Raw genomic sequence first — 19,802 nt, 5'->3', positions numbered from 1 at the left:
TTTTCTTAAATTTGGTTAAAATACCTACAGAAAAAAGAGAAATTTCATTGTTAAAATTCTCTCTTACATTTGTCATAATGTTGGTTATATATTAGCTGAACATTTATTCACAATATTTTTAAGTGAAAAATTCTGTTTTTATAAAAATAGTCTAATTTTTAAATTATTATCAATGTTTTGTTATTATTATCATTTTCATGAACAACAAAAACACCACCAAAAAAAAATGGTATAGAGCGAATTAAAGCGGTTTTGATAATACCTGAAATAAACATGCAATTTAGACGAGTACATACATCTTATATCTTCAGAATGGTACTGTTGCAGAGGTATTGTTTTAATGTGTGTCAAATTTCATTTATTAATTTTTTTTTTCGGTTTAGTTTTGAGATGTACTATGACAAAAACATAACCTAAAATCTGACTATTTAAGATACAAGCTAAGGTAAAAACAATAGGGTATCCTTTCATTCTGATGACATGTTCCTGTTTACATTGATCATGTGGTACATGATGCTTGCTGTTTTAATTTAGTATGTCGAAAGATCTGGTCATAACAAAAACTTGTGATATAAAAATGAATTATGAACACAAAATGTATACAAAAAATATTCCAGGAGACGTGACATAATTTGTTTACATTGTTATATTCAAGTTTTGGTTATATCCATGATTTTTGGACGTACATACTAAATTAAAATGGCAAGCCACTAGATCAATGTATTTAGGATTATGCCATCAGGATCAAGGGATGTACTTGATGTGTGATACGGAATAATTTCCCATTCATTCGGATTTATCTTGGTTTTACTGGGCGGACAACACAAATACTTCTTGACATCTGCATAAGACCTGTGGGCTGCCTATTGAGTAGTTCTGATGTGGCCCCTATAACCTTTTCTTCCTTATTCTCCTCCACATCTTTTGCAATTTCCACCTTCTCCTGTAAGCCATACTCTGCAGCCCTTATTACACATGTTGTCCTAGATGTCTTTCCTTTTGACATTCTTGAATATCCTTACTTCTGGAGTCCATAAAAAGCCAGGAGAGCTTGCATCTTTTAGATATGTAGAAGTATATGTACCTCAATTTAATAATGTGTTTGAAATATCTCATGAATTTTGTTTCATAGGGAATCTGAGGTGCTAGATAAAGTATGACCAAACATCTGACTGGAATTTCTGATGAGTAACATGTTTTCCAGGTAAGTTGTTCTTTACACGCCCTAAGCAGTAATGCTTGTTTCAGGGAAGTGTTCGAGGTTTTTTGATCGAAGGCAACGGTGAGCGACAGCATGAAAGCCTGTGCCGGCTACCGATCGTTCATCATCATGGCTATGTGTGTGACTTGCCACCCAATCACCGGTTTCCCATGGCCAAGTTTCATAAAGTACTCGACTATCTCATCAAGGACGGCGTCATAGTTCCGCACAATCAGGTCTCTAATGCAACGTGTTATGTTTATTTTGCCTGCCTTGGAGGAATTTTACAATGTTTTCGTGCAATTATTAAAATTAAACACATACATGTGTAAATCGTATTGCATTTTGTTCTGTGGTAGCAAATGGAAGTGATGTAAGAAAAACATCAGCACACAATTTTTCCCGTCTTATTAGGCCCGTCCTTCAGTGACATGGAAATGTAAATCGGAACCGGACCTGCAAGATACATTACGCCATCCTTCTGATGCTTCTACTGTGCATGATAACGTAACAAACCCCAACAAATAGGATGAAATTTCATAGTTAGGAAATATTAATTTAATTTTAAAAATGTTGAGGTCCAAGAACAAAATATGTTTAGAATGTATATATTTAATAAAAAAAACACAAAGTAAAAATATAAATTCTTGTAGGGCCTACATGAAACCATTTTTCACAAATATAAAATATAAACAAACTTGGCTACCGCTACAGCCAGATAGTCTGCATCTATTGGTCGCACGGAGTCAAGATTAGTAAAGAGAGGTTGCCTTGATCCCATAAGGACATTGTAGACGGCCCGACACTCCGCTGTGACGTCATCTGCAGCTGGCCGCTACACAACACCTACTTGCTGACTGCTTTTCCCTTATCAGCTCCGGTTTTTTTTATGTTTATAAAACACCTTCATATGCCTGATAAACAATACGTATACCTATTATTTAATTTATGCTTTGTAGACTACGATATACAATGAACAAAATTGTACTTTACATTTTTTTTTGTTGCCAAATAATCTCTTTGCAAAACAACTGCATGCACTACGGTGTGGTCTGAGTTTTTAAATGTGACTAATACACTTTAAGTATTTTAATATAATCATTTTCTGAAGTGTGTTTTTTTTTTTTGATTTAAACTTTTTTAATGAAAGTATTTTTTGACTCCAATATCAAAAAATTTCAGATAAACTTATAAAAGTGCCCACATCATACTTATAAAGTAAATGTTAACATAGAAAGCATAGAGCGTAAGACTGCAAAATCACAAAACAAAACACTGTGAACAGAAGTGTTTGACAATAGGAGTTTGGAAATCAGCATAAAGGAAGTGGCCGACTGAACAAGACATTAATTTAAAGTCTTTATCCCAGCTCGAGTCAGATATGTTTTTAAATGGTTTGATGTATATAGTATCGCTCAGAAAAGTTTTGTGATCACCCTGATATTAATTATTGTTTTTAAAAAAAACTTCTCATTGACTCTTGATCCCTGCTATTCTTGCTTGTTCAGTATTACCCTCTTCATGTAACTTTGAAAAGGGACTCATCACTCTTCCTGTCATTCGCAGGTAATGATGAGTGGTGGAGGAACGCATCTTCCCAGCACTCTGATACGTAGGGATATTAGAAATAAATAAGAAGTAAATGACCCCCGTGAATTCACATCCATTCCCCTTCTTCAATACTACTCATATTAATTTCCTTATCACCTTTATCGTTCCCAGTTTCCCCTCTAGTCACCACAGTTACGGTTGGCACAGTTTCAGGTCATATTGCTTTGAACAAAATCTCTGAAAGTTTAGGAGCCAGAAACAAAATCCAGAAGCCAGTCTTAGAGTCTTCCGCTTATTTAAATTATTTATCACACCTCTGGCCTGCCACGTTAATCTGTTTTCAGTTTGCACTGTTGTCTGGTTGTAAATATACCATGTTGCCAAGCATTTTCCGCATACAGGTCCTGCATTCACAGTGAGTGAGTTTGCTCTGGGGGAAACTGACCACTGATCTATAAGATCTTCATTTATCTACTAGCTCATGATGTGTAAAATACACGCACACTAGTTTAAATACCATCCCAGTTTCTTGAACCCAGTCGTTTCTGTACAACATAATTTTGTTACAACAAAATACTCTGATATTTTCAAAACCACTTTTTAGTTATAACTTAGTATCTTGGCAGAAGTTAGTGGCCAGCAAGGAAAAGTTAGGCGTTATGGCAACCTGGTGGCGCTCGGGATTTGCAGAGTGCTGGCTGTGAAGTGTGATTTTTTTTGTTTCTCTCAGGTCATCTCACCCCAGCAGGTGCCCAGCGAGATAGCTTGCTCCGTCCACAGTGCAGAGTACGTTGAAAAATTTTTCACCGGCAAGACCAGTGCAGAGGAACAAAGAGTGACAGGATTCGCGTGGACCCCAGGCCTGGCCAGTCGAGTGAGGTACGAAACAGGTACGACTTCTGCTCTCGCGCCGACGTGTCGCCTCGTGGGTTCTATTCTGTGTGCTGTGAAAATATCTAGTTGCATCCTACTTCCATCAAATCTGAAATTTTTTAAACAACACGGTTTAAATTGTCACCATTTGGAGATTTTTTGCAACGCTTCTATTCGTAGGCATCAAGTCACAGGTTTTGGCATAAGGCACTTCCTAATATAGTGGAAAATATAAACATTTGTGTCTTGGAGCGGAAGAGTCCTATCAATCATTGTAAACAGTGGACAGTTGACACACTATGTGTCAAAGGGAGGTATTTCCTGAAATATATTTTATATGCTAGAAGAGGCTTTGTTGTATCTAGCTGACAGTGAGAGTGGTATTTTTTGTGTAGTCTATAAGTCATGATAAAAAATTATTGATGTAAGCCATTTGATGCATTCTACTCATATCCCCATCATTACTGTGGGGTACGACCCATAATCTAATGACAGATATAGACTATGTACTCAGGCTGCACAGGAAAAATATTTTGTAGCCCCAATATTAAAAAACCAAATTTGCCAATACAACAGTCTTTGATGGCAGATGCAGCTGGTTCTTTGCTGAGGTTATAAAATCTCATAGGTTGTCATACAATGATAAGTCTTACATCCTGCATTCTATGTGTGATCCAGCACATTATGTAATCCGGGCACCAATGAAGCCCCTCGCGTCAGATTTTTTCAGGTGTATTCTAGCTGTTTACAGTGGCCACCAGATGGCATTTCTGCGCACCTGGCATTTTTAGTTCGCGAAGAGTGTGTCATTACTGTCAGTTTTTATTTCAGTACAGAGTTTCCTGTATTCTAGCTGTAACAACCCAGATTACAGCCTTCCTCATACAATCCAGTAATAATAATTTGTTATAAATTTTTTTTTGTCAAATTTTAGGTTAGATGTAAAAATTTTTTCCTTTCGAATTTATTGTGAACAAAATTCTCCGGGTTTATTGTTTTTATTTTTAAAATTCATAAGTTTATTTTTCTAGTAAAATTTTTTGTGGGCCTCTTTGTGTGGGAAGGCGTGCTGACGTAAATCTCCGTCGTTTGTCCACGGCGCAGGGCGTGTGAGTCACGGTCACGGGAGTGTGAGAAAGAGACGAAATCGCTGCGTCGTGGGAACAGAAGTAAGCATTTCGTGGAAGCCTCTGTTACCATGCGCTGTGATTGGCTGAAAATTACGTCAGCGAGCCCAGGACACTGCCCGCACAAAGGGAAGGAAGGCTGTAAAATTCAGTCATTGTCCGAGCACCGGACCGTGCAGTCGTTGTTCGGGCGGCGGGCTGAGCAGGCAGTGGCCGGGCGAGGGCTCAGTGTATTATTTTTTTTATGTACGGTTAGTTTTTTTTTTGTGTTGTCTGTTGTACGAAATATAGTGTGATTTTTCCATGAATTAAAAAAATCAGGTAAAACCTCGAACATTGTGTATAAATTTCTTCTTTCTTCGTGACCTGCAACCTGTATGTTCCGCTCACCTAATTTGAGCTAGCCGGAGGAAGGTGAGTGGTAACATAGCGGATAACATTTCACATGACACATTTTCACATTTGGTGTGCCCATTTAAACAATATCGACATTCAATATCCCGGAAAAACTCCCTATTCGCCAGAAATGTGAACGTGTTGGATTAACACTTATCAGCTGTATTTTATATTTAATCAGCTGCAGTACCTGGCATTGCCCAGGTTGAACACAAGGTGATATATTGTCCGCGAGTTAAAGCAAAATGGATAGCGCTATATGGCAGTGTGGTGAACATAGAGAAATTATACACATTTGCTGTTTGTGTATCTATGACCTATGAAAGAAAACATATATGGTCATATTTATTTATGTCGATGACCTATTTTTTCAGTTTACCCTTGGCGATCGGTTGACGGTTTAGAATTTTATGCGCTGCAGTGCCATCTAGTGAAGATTTATAACAAAGTGGATATTGAAAAAATATTCTCCGTGTTAAAATATTTAGTATACTAATTTCCATGGAGATACGTGTATATAAATAAATAAATAAATATACAAATGTATATTTGGGGTCAAAACCGCAAAATTTCAAGAATTGATTTTCTTTAGATTTGGAGTGTTTCCGAACCATTCAGATTCCTCAACATTACCCCCCCCCCCCCTCCCCCCTCCCCCCTCCCCCCTCCCCCCTTACCAAACAGTGGAGATGTCATTTGCCCCCGATTTTTTGAAAGTTGGGACATTTAAAGTACGTTAAACATAACTAACATAAATACCTTGTTATGTTAGATAATGCCCGGCATGCATTGCATTGCCTCTTTCATTATATATATGTGTGTGTGTGTGTGTGTATTCAGTTCGTTAAGAAGGGATTAAACTAACCAAATCTTATGATAAATTGTTTTGAAATAAAAAAACAAAATTTTATTAACATAACGAATGTAATTAAATTATGAAATAATTCTGAATTAGTTTTTTTTTATAATCATTTGTTGGTGTTTTTAATGCGTTCATTGCAAAGTTTTGTTATGAATATGTAAAATAAAAAACAAATACTTGATTTATGAGCCTCTGTGAAATGTTGTGTGATGTGTTTGTGTGTGTGATGTGATGCAGTTGAAAAAGAATTTACCTTAAATTTGGGTTGAAACCTCATACTTCGATAATATTCGCTCCAAAAAATGTCATTTGAAAGGAATTGTTGTACTTTTGTATATTCTGCAAGAAATGCTTCGATAGAGGTTCTTGGCCAGAAAGCAATGATGCCAGTGGCTCTGGTGGTGGTGTTAATTGTGGTAATTTGACCTTTCTGCTTGCACAACATAATCCTGATGTTTTATAATGCAATGTGTTGACAAACAGTGCTCATTGTTCCAAAGTTGACCGATACATTTGCGGCGTAATTGACTGTTGAATAATATATGAACGCAAAACGTTTGTGTCGTAATGACATTCTTAGCAGTCTGTTTTGTCGCAGTTCCAAATTATTTTGTGTGTAGGCTCCAACTGAGTGAGTCAAACTCGACTGTATCCATTGTTCTGGAGTCATAATGGATCGCGCTTGATTAACTTGTTTCTTCCAAACAATTTCTATGCTCTTCGTCAGTCTCGTTTACTCGATGATCATGTAGTTGGCTTGCATTGCACGTACGCTGACCGATGTTTGGATACCTCATTGGTGGCATTTATATCAATTAACTACGAACTGAAATCAGTTGAATCTTCCAATTTGATAATTGTAATGGTTATGTTATGCTATTAAAACATATAATGGTTTTGAATGCACCAAAGATATGATAACCACTGATTACACACTAAAATATTTAATGCGGAAGTTTTTGTTCTGAAAACCTGAGAAAGCAGTATTCTCAAACTTAATTAATTTTTTCAGAATTTTCTGGTGGATTTTCCAAAAAAAATTTATTTCATACAAACCTTGTCTTGACAATTTAAAAAAAATCATAATAATATCGGTCTAGCAGTTCTAAAGTGATGATCTGTCATACAGATGGTAATTTATTTTTATTTATATAGATTAGTAGTATTATGTTAAATAACAAATTATTCCTTTTACACTTAGTTTTTAAAGAAGATGTGTGTCTTTTGGAGTATCATTTGCAAACAATGCACTCGACTTTCTTTATGTCAGCTTATTCTGCGAATCACTTGGTTTTGTGGGTGTCATGCACATAATACAATAATTGGTCCGTATTCGTCATGGCCCCCGTGATGTGTACCCAGGGGGGACGGTGCTGGCGTCCCAGCTGTCTCTCCAGCGCGGCCTAGCGTGCAGCACAGCCGGGGGCACGCACCACGCCTTCCCCGACCACGGTTCCGGCTTCTGCCTCGTCAACGACCTGGCGGTGGCGGCTCGGCACGCCGTCAACACGGCCGCTGCCTGCAAGGTGTTGATCGTAGACCTGGACGTGCATCAGGTGCGCTGCCCCCCCGGGTTTCACCAGGGCCCACCTACCTAGGTGAAGCGTGGAGTTAAGATAGAGGAGTTGGTCGTGGCGACAATCACCAAACAAAACACACCGTCGCATGGGGCCCTTCCAGCTTAGCTGAAACCTAGCATGATTAGCCGAATAGGTATAAGATTAAGGTGCATTTAGGTCCCTCTTTTACCACACTCCTCTAAACATATAACAGTTTAGCATTAAATTAGGTTAAAAAGAATGTTAAAACTGAAAAAGGGTTTATTCCCCACCGTGTTGGTTTTTCAAATGTAAAGCCAGAGATTGCGATACAGCTTATGTGTTAACACTTTACATCTTCCAGTACAGAGGTAAACTTGAGCCACTTTTTGATATCAGTTTTGGTGATTACTGTGGTAGTTGTAGCTGCCCAGTGAAATGATCAGCTTTTATCTCCTGGTAGTTTGAGACGCCTGTTTGTGAATGGCAGTCTGTAACGAGGTACAAAATCTTGGGAATATATTGGTCATGCTTCACCATGTCAGAAATTTGAAGGGATGGCTCAGAATTGAAACCTCACCAAGAAATTGAAAATTCCAAGCTAGGAAAGCCTGGTACCCTTTTAACGTTGCTTTGCCATGTGAGTCGCGGCTTGCTAAAGCATTAACGTATGTGTTCATGTAGATCGGAAACTCCAGGAGAGCTAGATAGTGTTTGTGTGTTATAACAAATGTTAGCTTTAAATGTTTTACAGAGGTGATCTTTTCAATATAAAGGACATATTTTTGTAAAAAAAAAGTCTTACCCGTATTGATTTTTCTGTTCAGAAGCTGGCTGGTACAGTAAAGTTAATTTTCAAAGGTGGTTTATTTTTTTTAGGGAGATGGAACTGCTTTTATCTTCAGAGATAATGACTCTGTCTTCACATTTTCGATGCACTGCATCCAGAACTTCCCATTGCGCAAACAGCAAAGTGATCTTGATGTGGGCTTGGAGAAAGGGACTGGAGACGTTAAGTTCATCAGCACGTTGCACGTGAGTACTCTGCACTAGTTTATGTACCCCTAGAGTAGGCCTTTGCGAACACTTGTTTTTCGATGCGAAGCAAATAATAATTAAGTTACAATCAATTAGGCCCTATAGATAACATCATTGAATAAAAATTGTAAAATAATCATGCATAATAACAATATTAAGCATTCATAAAAGCAAACGGTGTACCACCTTTTGATTTTTACAAGTTGTCGAATTTATTCAAGCAAAACATGTAGTACAACACAAAAATAAAAATAAATATATGAGCAAAGCTTAGGCATCCAATGTTTTAAAGCTTTGCAACAAATGCGAAGCTTCACATCAGACCCAAAGCTTTGCGTCACAACCAAAGCTTCAAATAAATTGAATAGCAAATTTCTGGCGAAGTTAAATATAATATTAAAATTAGCTTAGACTGATTTGCGTAGTCAAAGCTTCACACAGGCCTATCCAAGACATAGGCATTCACAGGACTTCAGTAGTGGAGGTGGGGTACCAGATTATGCAGCCCCCTTCCCCCCCTCCATTTTTTGCATCCCAAATATGCTACCGCTCTTTCCTAAAACACATGAGCCAATTTTTTACGTGCACCATGCAAACCAATTTCATACAAGTTAAGCAATCTAATTGTAGTTTTCTATTTAACATGGTTTACACATTCTGGAAAATCATGTAAAATCAGGGAAACCAGGGGAGTTGGGATTGGTCAGGGAAAGTCAGAGAATATACTTCCAATCCTGGAAAAGTAATGGTAATACCCCATTGATAGTAATATAAGGGGGAAATGACATGTTCCACTCTGCATTTACCCAGATTGTGAAGGATTTTTTCTGATGATGTTTTAGCACACAGTCATAAACACTATAAAATGACTTATGCAAAGTTTTGTTTGAACTAGGCCAGCGATGGTGATGGTGGAGGCTATTTTTTTTTTGTTTCAGACAATTGCAAAATAGCTAAATTATTTTTTTAAAAAGTCAAGGCATTTTGTAATTTTGGTCATGAGAGGTCAGGGCAAATTTTATTACTGATTTGTGTAAACACCTTGTTTTATTTTTACTTTGTCAAATAATAATTATTATTATTATTACTGTAGTTCATACACCTGCAAAATTCAAAGAAAACTCCTTATTTCAGCCTAGTGCCAAGGTACCTGTAGCACCTACATTGCTATGCCTATGCACCTTAATACAACCTTAATACAACTACCACTGAGCAAGGTGGCATGATGGTACCTTGTATGCCGGGAGGACAAGGGTTTGAATCCCAGCCATTCAATCTTGATTTTTGTTTTCCGGGGTTTCTCAAAATCAAGCTGGGATGGTTTCGTACTAAGGGCTGTGGCGATTTCCTTCCCCAATTTTCCTGACTGTATAGTGTTTGTTCATCTCTTACAACCTTGTTGATGAGAGATAAAATTAAATAGATTAAAAAAATAATTAATTAATTTAAGTAATTTTATGAAGTCGCTGGGCTTCTGGGTTCTAGCCACGTCGAAAGTAAAGATTTCACAGACTTTTCAGACTTTTCTCGCAATCACCATCTTCAGTGTAGCAGTGATTGACACGTCTAGAATGCAGAATCCGAGCTACTTAAGGCAATGACCATGTTAGCCTGCAAGAAGTTCCTTATTTTGTTGTATAGAAATAGGAATTTGTGTTGTAATTACCTGTCAGTTTTCTAGCATTTTCTTGGGTTCACATGATTAAAACTTATGTACTAAACATGACATGACATGTAGTTGAAGAATGCACACCAAGCGAGGTGGCCCAATGGGAAAAAAAATTCACTCTTTCATTTGGGTTTAAATTCTAGTTCAACCATCCTGATTTTGGTTTCCTGCAGTTTCCTGAAACCACTCCAGGCCAATGCAATTATTGTTCTTTACTAGAGGCCAGATTGCTGACATGTGTAAGTTTGTCTCTAATGACCATGGTTTGGATGGGACATAAAACCCAAAGGATACATTGATTCATTGAAGGATACACACTGTTTTTCCAAAAAAGAAAATTTATGAGTGAACCAACTGTTTATGATCTGCAAACCTTGTTTGGGATTGTAATTGGCAGTATATGTTTACATGACATAAATTCCTTTACGAACAAGAATATTAAGAAAAAAATTGTGCGCGCGGAGTTCACGCATGACAGAAGTACAACTTCTTGCTTTTTAGTTATAGACAGAGATAATTTATTTTCATTTTTGATCCAATTATCTACATAAAAATGAATGATAATTATAAACTCAATTGCATAAATCAATAACTCTTTTCCACACAAATAAATAAATTGTAGATTCTTTAAATATAATAAAAGTAATATGGCTGCATCAATGGTTAGCTGTTACGAGAACTGAGGAGTAGACAAACACAAGCAGGGTTACGAGAATTCCGTAACATCACTGCTGCGTCATTTCTACCTCTCCCCTGTCATCTCCCCTTCCGGCCGTTAAACTAGCATATAGCATGCTCCTCTACATACCTTTCCCCCTCCCCTTGCTGCTTTCCCATTTGACCGCTGGCACAAGTGGTGGAGTGACGTCGCTGATGACATACTCTCCTACTCTACCGGTTCCTCCACCACGTTCTTAACTATTCTCCTCATCCGATCGGAATTTTCGTAATGCTTGAAAATTGTTGCCCTACAAGTAAAGAAGTTTAGCTTCATAAAATTCTCAAACAGTTATTTTATAATTTTTATGTGTGCAAGTCAGCAATAAAAGCATCTATTTTATGTATGTTCTACCATACATATTACTTTTTACATCCCAACTTTTCCATAACTCTCACACTTCCCAATTTTTCTATATGTTTTCGTGGTAGTTTATGTGCACACAGTGAAATATGTGTAACAAAACCTTTAAACCTTTAAAAATAAGTGAGTAATCTAACAGAAATATCAGAAATTTTTGTACTCGGCTCTATTTTATGACTTTGAAAATGCCATGGTTTATCACTGTTTCATTTAAGAAAAATAAAAGATTGATTTATTGTATCACGGTAAGCAATTGGGGCAATTCTGTATTGTACACAGTTCAACTCACAAGTAAAACCTGTTCCAGAAGAAAAAATGAATGTAGATGAAAAAGCAGTGATTGTCTCTATGAAATTAATGTTGCTACTGGAGGTCTATGTGGCAACCATGCTTCTCTTGGGGAGAGGTAGGTATTTGTGAGAGCAGTAATGCCACGGGGTGTTGGGGGGGGGGGGGGGATGAGGTTCAGGGAAGTGTTAAACGAGGCGTGCTGAGTCCGGTCACTCTCCACTTGTTAATAAATTGTTTGCATACAGACCTTATAAGGAAATCAGTTCAGTCTGTATTAACCACAACAGCGGAACAATTATAATGGTCAATCTTTCTTTGTTAGGACTACCTGCCGTTTGTTTTGGACGCCTTCCGGCCAGATCTAGTGCTCTATGATGCTGGCGTGGACCCCCATAAGGATGATGAGCTGGGAAAGTTTGAACTGACCGATAAAGGTGCGTGACTAATTGTGTAAGTTTTTGTTTTGATATTTTATGTGTAACATCTTAGCTCTCGGTGTACAGCATTTGGTGTGTGTAATTTTGTGAACAGAATGGAAGGCATATGGAATGGAAATGTGTTAACATGGTGACTACATCTGTGGTGAATGGCGTGAACCAAAGTTCACAAAGCCAAAGGGAAACTTTATAGTATTAAATGTTTAATTAATTTTAACATGATGGGTAGGGTAGTATTTTAATATAATTCCTTGTAGACAATCAGGTCCAATGAAGGGGTTTAGTATTTTTTTCAAGTCTTTTTCGCTTTTATCGGAGCCGTTTAGTTAAGGAGTTTAAAATTTTGTTCTTCTAGTAAAATTATTCATTATATGCCGTAGCTGTTCCGGCAGTGAATTCTAGCAGTGGGTGCAGAAACTATGTGTGATTCATGTCCAGAAAAGTAGTTGAAAACAACTTGCATTTGTTTATTATGCTCTGCATTATTTTAAAGAATTCTACATATAATTTTATGTCAGAGTTTTATATTATATTATAAGTGTATTTACAACATGAGAACACATGAATTTGCTCGTTACTGAGGCTAGATGTCTAGTACTAAAGACTGAAACCATTTCCTATTGTAGAACACATACTTGCTTTTCAGGTTTATTCGAAAGAGACTTTTACGTGATAGATGAAGTTGTGAGGCGGGGAGTCCCGTGTGCCTGTGTGATTGGTGGAGGCTACTCTCGCGACATCAGTGTCCTTGGCAACCGGCACACGATAGTCCACAGAGCAGCGACTAAAGTTTGGACTCAGAGAAAGTTATAACCTGCACTGTGAAACTGTGTTTGTTATTTATTTATTTTTATTGCTATCTCGTGTACTGTTGACAATTGACATAATAAATTGTTTCACTGCCTCACTCTACAAAATGATGGCATTTATTGATATGCATTTGTTTGTATGGACTGGAAGAAAATGCTTTAGTAAAAGGTCTTTTCAGCCAATCGTAATATTCCAACCTTTTCTTTTTTCTTGCACTTCCATTCATGTGTGTGATTCTTATCACAGTCCAGGCTTAAAATAACATTACCCATTACTTTCAAATGGAAATGCTATTTACCTATAGTCTTATATAATATTCATACAGTTTTCCCCTGCTCAGAATTGTAACTGCGTACATAGGAACACTAAATTTTTATTTTCCAGGCATCTTTCCTTCAAAGAAAAAGTGGGATGTTTAGTTGTTTGTTATTTTATTGTCTTTTTGGAAAGTAAAACCATCCCAAATTGCAGGAATGTGGTTCATAACGCAGAAAATATTTGCCCAGCACACATATAGACAAATTGCAGTTTTCTTCAGGGGCCCCTAGTAGCTGGGATACCGGGATTATAATGGAAACCAAGTTAGCACAGTGGAAGGTCTTTAATCGATAGAGACAAGATTTTATGGTTTTATTTTTAGTCTTATTTTGTTTTTATTTTTGTGAATGCTGTTCTCTTATAATTATTCCACAAAATAGTGGTAATATTTATGTGTTGCATTATGTACTGTTAAATAATATGTAATAAATTGATCTAAAACAGATACATTCAGAACAATAAAAATAAATTGGTGAGCATTTGTGGTTTAAAAGTGATTCAATAAGAGATACATAATAAAACAAATTAAATTAATTTTTCTGATCTATGCACTTTGGTACAACCATTTAATTGAAATAATGACATTCCATGAAATTCAAACATTAAAATATTGCTTTTTATGATTTGATTTAAATTTTGGTTAAGTGCTACTTAAATCCATGATTTAACTTGGATTTCAGTTTTATGCCTTGTATTTTATATGCTTTTCGGTGTTATTTTGGTTTTATCGCGATATTGTTCTTATGAATTGGGCATTCTATGGTTCAGCTTTTTTTTTTGTAATCTGGTCCCTATCGAGCTGTTCATGTTCATAATTTTTTGGGTGGATTCCCACTGTTGACTTTGAAAGCTAGGTCACATCACTGTGCTGCCGGTGTGTTCAGTTCGCTGGAAGCTTATCCTTGCTGTCTTTTTTTATTTCAGTACAATGTTGTCTCTCTGCTAGCAGCTTGCATTTCATAAATTTCCCATTTGGTATTCCTGTTAAAATTATATTGACGTTCAGTTATCCGAGGAAGTCGCTAATCCATAGGGACAAGATTATAAGGTGAATTGCGATAAAACCGAAGTAACTGTAACACTGAAACACAACACCAAAATTAAAGTTAATGCACCATGTAACACCAAAATGTAATTAAAAACACTGAAATCTGTCAGCAATTTGACTAACCTTAACTCTAGCCACAAAAATGTTATTTTTATATTATTGTAAATTCATTGAATGTAAATATTTAGTATGACTTTTGTACGAAAATGCATAAACTTAATAGATTGAATAAAAAAATTTTTTTTATCTTGTATCTATTATTACATTATTAGTTACATATTTTACATTAATGATGTTTGCACATTTTTCACACACTCAAAAATGTGCGGTTTTATTTTTATTTTTCTGAGTTGTTCTTGGTGAGACATGCTTATTAGAAATTATTTATAAGTGCATTGTGCGTCAGTCAAAATGAGACTATTTTGATGAAATAAGTATTATGAAATATTTTATTTTCATATTTGTAAATAATACACTATTTTTATGAATAAACACAATATATAAAAATAAAAACAATGACACCAAAATCTCCTATTTAAAAAATGAAACTGACTTAGAAATAAAACCTTAAAATCTTTCCCTACTAATCCGGCATGTCCGTGGTCCCGAACAAGCCTGACTTCACTTATGTATGAGGAGTGACGCAGGTCTGGGATCAAACAATATATCCTTGTTTGTGTCTCACAAGTCTTGAACTTCAGGTACCCTATAGAGTATCTCACTCTTAGATTGCAGTGTGGAAGTAAATGTGCGCTTTCTCGCTCTCTTTCTAACACATGCCGACTGTCGAAGCGCTGTCCTTGTTTTTCGTGCACTGTTGCCATGTATCATACAAATTTAAAAAAATTAACCTATAGTCCTATAGGTGTATTTAATTCAGATTTTTTTGTCGATAGATTCATGGTTTATGATACTAATGTTTAAATCTCGAGACAACAATGCTCCATGTTTAAGTTATATAATAGTTTTAAAATCCTAAATTTCATATCCTCATAAACTGACGCATCAAAACTTTTATCAGCCGCAAAGTTATTTGCTATTAAAGTTAAGGTATGTCGAAAGTGTGAAAGATGTTCGCATTGAATGGAATTTGTTTGTTAAAGCAACACCATCTCAATCGCTCCTACAGTTTTCTTGTCTAAAGCTGAGATGATGTGTTTTTTTTTTATCAGTGCAAGAGCACGTTGTCATAGAGGCTCGCTCCCAAACTGTTGTCGTAAGAGGAAACATGGCCCTCCTGTCTTTGGAGAAGTGAGGTTGTGTCCTGCCAGCAAGTTCAAAAGTAAAGGCTTTCTTATTTCAGCTATTTCCTTCAACGCACATTTTTGAATACAAGCCTGCCAGTTAGTGCCGTGTCTCGCGACCAGACGATGCGTTGTGTCTGGTGACTCGTTACAGTTACAATTTAGACGGGTTATTTATTAACACATGTGATTTTATTTTCTGCCTTTATGTGGGTTCAATAAATGTAAACTGTGGAATGTGGAATACCAAAAAAAAAAAAAAAACTATATTGGTTGGCTACAACAGAGGGAGTGCAAGATTGTGTATTTGAGTATTAAAAAAAAAAACATGATTGTGAACAATGCTTTGGTCAACTTTGGTCAGCATTAGAGATAGTAATTAAATGTATGGTTATTATTAATTTCCTTGGATCAAGTTCACTTTAAAATTATCGTACCAATGAATGTGTTTCTTGTTGTAAATCAGGGTAAAAGAAGTGGCGATTTATTATAAATTTATAAGCACAAAGTTATAAATTACAATATGAGTTCTTAAAATGCTTCTTGTGCAATCAGAATTCCATAGCAACACATCTCCTGAAATTCGTAATGTGTTAGAGATTTGGCAACAGCACGTGCCATTAGCAGTGTACTGCTATCTAAGAGTGAGACGGTCTATAGCAAGATGTAGGGCCTTAACGAATAACATTACTTATGGTTTTAATTTATTCATGGAATAAAAATACAATAATTGAACAAGAAATAATGAACTTATTGTAGTGTTGGACTTTATTTGTATCTTTGTCCAAATGTTGAATAGTCTTATTAAATACAGTGTATATTTACGTGGAAAACATTTTAATCCACTACATAATTTACATTTTCCAGAATATCATTATTGGTACTGGTACATTTAATTAATACATCAATGCTACAATCAACAAGTTGTGCTTCGTCAAACCTTAAATTTCTAAATGTTTTAAAACACATTTAGTTTATGCCCTCAATTTTACTAGTGTTTTTCTCTTTTGCACTGGCAATTTATTTTCAATAAAAATAACATAACTTATAAAATATAAGTTTTTGCAACATTTAGATTTTGTACACAGTTGAAATTAAGGAGAGATCTGTTCCCCAATTTACATATTGTAGTTTTTAATCCTTGTTTAGAAATAACATTTAATGTTTAAATATAACAATTATTTATGAAGTCTTTGTAACATTGATGGTACAAAATAATAAATTTTCTAAGCATAAATATGATAGTTTTAAAAATAATTTAATGAAAACATTAAGTATATAATAGATGTACTTAATATAATACTAATATCATTATTTACTGAGTGTGCATTTGTTTTGTGTTTTGTTGAGTACAAAATATTATTTAACTGAAAAATACACTTAACCTGTCAAAACTTTTTTTTTTTATATAGCTGGTAGATATGTACACGTATCTGCAAAATCCAAGGACTGATATCAGATCTGTCATTCATATCTGCCTATATGCTGTAAAATACACATCTTGTACAGAATTTAGCATGTTCATTGTTCAGAATAAGAAGTATGCTGGTTTACTTTGTAAATACATTGTTTTAATAAACTTTGTAGTTTGCTGCTATTTCATCTACTCAGAAATGCACCATGAATTTAAAGTTGTGGGGTATACAAATTTATGAAACAGTATTACCCTTAAATTAAACTGAAGTTTTATATGCAATCTAGTTGGTATTGAAAGATAAGTAAAGTATGTATATTTAAAAAATCACTTATTTTCATAGGTGACACTTATTGAAATTATTTGGATATGATGACTATAAAAAAATCTGAACTACTTTTTGTATGGAGTCTTGATAGTCCTAAAAGTCCTGTGTGTGGGGCTGACTGCAGAAAAAATACATCTATATATAAATCAGTGAAGATGTAGTTATGTGTATGTGGTTTTGTTCAAAACTTTAAATGCATTGAGTCTGTGTATCAGTTTCATGACCTGTTGCATAAAATCGGCAGACAATAAAAACTATAATTCCACCTTCTATTAACATAATTTTAGTTTTATGGTGAGCATTGATCAACTACCGTAAGTAATATCTATTTTAAAACTTCCTTAAAGAGATTTTTTTAATACTAGGTTGTAAGAATGTTAAGTTTAAATTGTGTTAACATTGAATAGATATTTATAACATATACTATATGATTACATATTTATGCCTTATAGCTTATCACATAATCTTTATGACATGTTATATTACACGAAGAAGAAATATTTTCTTATTTTACTACGCTGAGTAACGTCAAAAAAATAATTAAAAAAAAAAAGTAATAGTATGTACATAATTATTGGAATAAAAATAGGTTTTGAGTACAATATTTTATTGAGTAGTAATTTGAGTTTGCTTCAACCAGGGTAGTGAAGTTTTTATTACTGGTATTTATAAAATTATACACGATAAATTCTTCTTGAAATATATACAAAGCACTGCAAGCATGTAAAACATTAAAAAAATTTATAGTTGTTACTTAGGGCGATATTCCAAGACATTCGGGTAAGGTAGTGAATAAGCACTGCCTTGTTGGGAAACAACCGTAACCTAACACGCAGCCCTTATTCCAGAACGTGTCCAAACCGAATCCCACTTAGGAGGCCATATCGGCAGCCGTTTCAATATACTGTGTCCTGCGCAAGTCTAGAAACTAGTTCCAACGCATTCTAACAAATGCTTTGCATCCACCGTTGCAATTTTTACGGCAAAAATCTTAGAGATGGCAGCACCGTCGCACATAAATGGAACCGCATAGATACACAAAGCAGTGACTGCAGTAGGCTCCATGCTGAGGTAATAGGAGGAGTATAGTTGGTTACTCTTGCATTATAGTAAAAAAAAAGTATTCAAAATGTTAATTAAAACACAGTATTTGTACTTCAAAAGAAGCAGTTTTTTGACCCTTCTGTAAAGTTACTGAAATGTTTTAAGCTGTATCATTAGATAAGCGACAATGTGTATTAGAAGTTGTTATAGCAACCACACAAAAAATTTTTTATTTATTTTTCACGAATAACAATGTTCATAATGCAATAATATATTTAATAAAAAGTTTAAAAAAAAATTTTCCTTTGCCAAGTTTTGAATTTGCTACTACCCACTTTCTTCTGTACCATGCACTTTACCACTCTGCCACGGGGAGACAATAATAATGCAGAAGAAACTCTGGGAATTCAACGCTGTTATTCTAATATTCACAGGAACTTTTTAAGTTGCGATTATTTCTTGTCATGACCATTAAAGTGTACAAAAATTATTCCAGGATAGTTTCACTATTATAAAGTTTCATTTTCCACACCAATGTGCTTGGCTCGTTCTCGGATGTTCACAAAAGTAAATATATATGAGTTAATGGTGCTAGACGCGGGTCCGCCATCTCGATTAAATCACTGAAAAAGTTGGCTCTGCGCATGTGCAAAAGTTCGGGCAACAGATACATCACGGATAGGAAACCAAAATTCCTTCCCTAAAAATAAGGGTTTTAATGTTTTTGAGAGTGATAATGTGCACCCGGGGTGTAGCATATTCATGTGTCTTGGAATACCGGTCTTACTGTATATTCTTGGAAGAAATTGGTATTACATGTTTGTTGACTATTTGTTGTTAACTTATTCATTTATACTACATACAATATTTTATATGGTTTGAATATGTTGCATTTGTAATAGTTTAGCACACATTTATTTGTATTCAGTTTTAATTGAATCTACTACTAGACATTAAAATATTTTTTTATAATTAGAGGATTCACACAAAAAAAGCATATCATATTTACATTTAGGTATATACTGAGCATACACAACAAGTATACTTATTGATATGTGATAAAACACAGATTCATACATTACCAAGGCAACATCACAGGTTTCTATCCATTATATTGCTAATACACGCACTGTAACCCTAACTAACGTATATACACTAATGGCCTACTAACATAAGTGTATTCCTACTATAGCCTAAGGGAGAAATAAAATGCCATCGAGGTTCTTGTTAACAGCAAATAAAATTAATTTCAATGCTCCTAACACTCACATACTCTATATATTTATGTACATATATGTATTTGGTTCTCAACAAGTGTATTTTTTTTTAACATACACATAAACACTGTGAGTCAGGAACAACATTTTGCTTGGTGATAACTATTTCAAACCCCTCATAATTTTATCTGTGCGCCATTATTGTGTAGTTGCTTCTTATCATCTCTAACTATCACATTAAATCCTAGTCATCAATTCATTTTTAGTAAAATATAAGCCAGGAAAATTAGTATCCTTAAAATGAATATAATTACT

The 19,802-nt window shown here is 35.2% G+C and overlaps 1 protein-coding gene across 6 annotated transcripts; it reads left to right on the top strand.

The window, feature by feature from the left end:
- The first annotated feature begins 120 nt into the window (after positions 1-120).
- Positions 121-16,333, top strand: LOC134528120 (uncharacterized protein SYNPCC7002_A1628-like). Of its 6 annotated transcripts, none has more exons than XM_063361407.1 (7): positions 121-315; positions 1,249-1,437; positions 3,483-3,642; positions 7,373-7,566; positions 8,428-8,583; positions 11,950-12,061; positions 12,711-16,332. In XM_063361407.1, the coding sequence occupies exons 1-7, from the start codon at positions 274-276 to the stop codon at positions 12,875-12,877; spliced, it is 1,020 nt and encodes a 339-aa protein (XP_063217477.1). In that variant the 5' UTR covers positions 121-273; the 3' UTR covers positions 12,878-16,332. The 6 variants fall into 6 exon arrangements, with proteins under 6 accessions (XP_063217477.1, XP_063217476.1, XP_063217478.1 ...); XM_063361406.1 differs by having other exon boundaries at positions 121-342; XM_063361408.1 differs by having other exon boundaries at positions 121-342; positions 11,950-12,077; positions 12,711-12,796.
- Positions 16,334-19,802: the final 3,469 nt, after the last annotated feature.

The sequence above is a fragment of the Bacillus rossius genome, chromosome 1 (genome assembly GCF_032445375.1).
Source record: "Bacillus rossius redtenbacheri isolate Brsri chromosome 1, Brsri_v3, whole genome shotgun sequence".
NCBI lineage: Eukaryota > Metazoa > Arthropoda > Insecta > Phasmatodea > Bacillidae > Bacillus > Bacillus rossius.
The sequence above is the reverse complement of the archived record's forward strand: the minus strand, read 5'-3'. Positions and strand labels throughout refer to the sequence as shown.

Bases quoted from the DNA above. Each gene is read 5' to 3' on its own strand.
- LOC134528120 (XM_063361406.1), top strand. From the start codon at position 274: ATGCAATTTAGACGAGTACATACATCTTATATCTTCAGAATGGTACTG. The intron at 1,438-3,482 runs GTCTCTAATGCA...TGTTTCTCTCAG, and splicing joins TCATAGTTCCGCACAATCAG to GTCATCTCACCCCAGCAGGT. The intron at 3,643-7,372 runs GTACGACTTCTG...ATGTGTACCCAG, and splicing joins TCGAGTGAGGTACGAAACAG to GGGGGACGGTGCTGGCGTCC.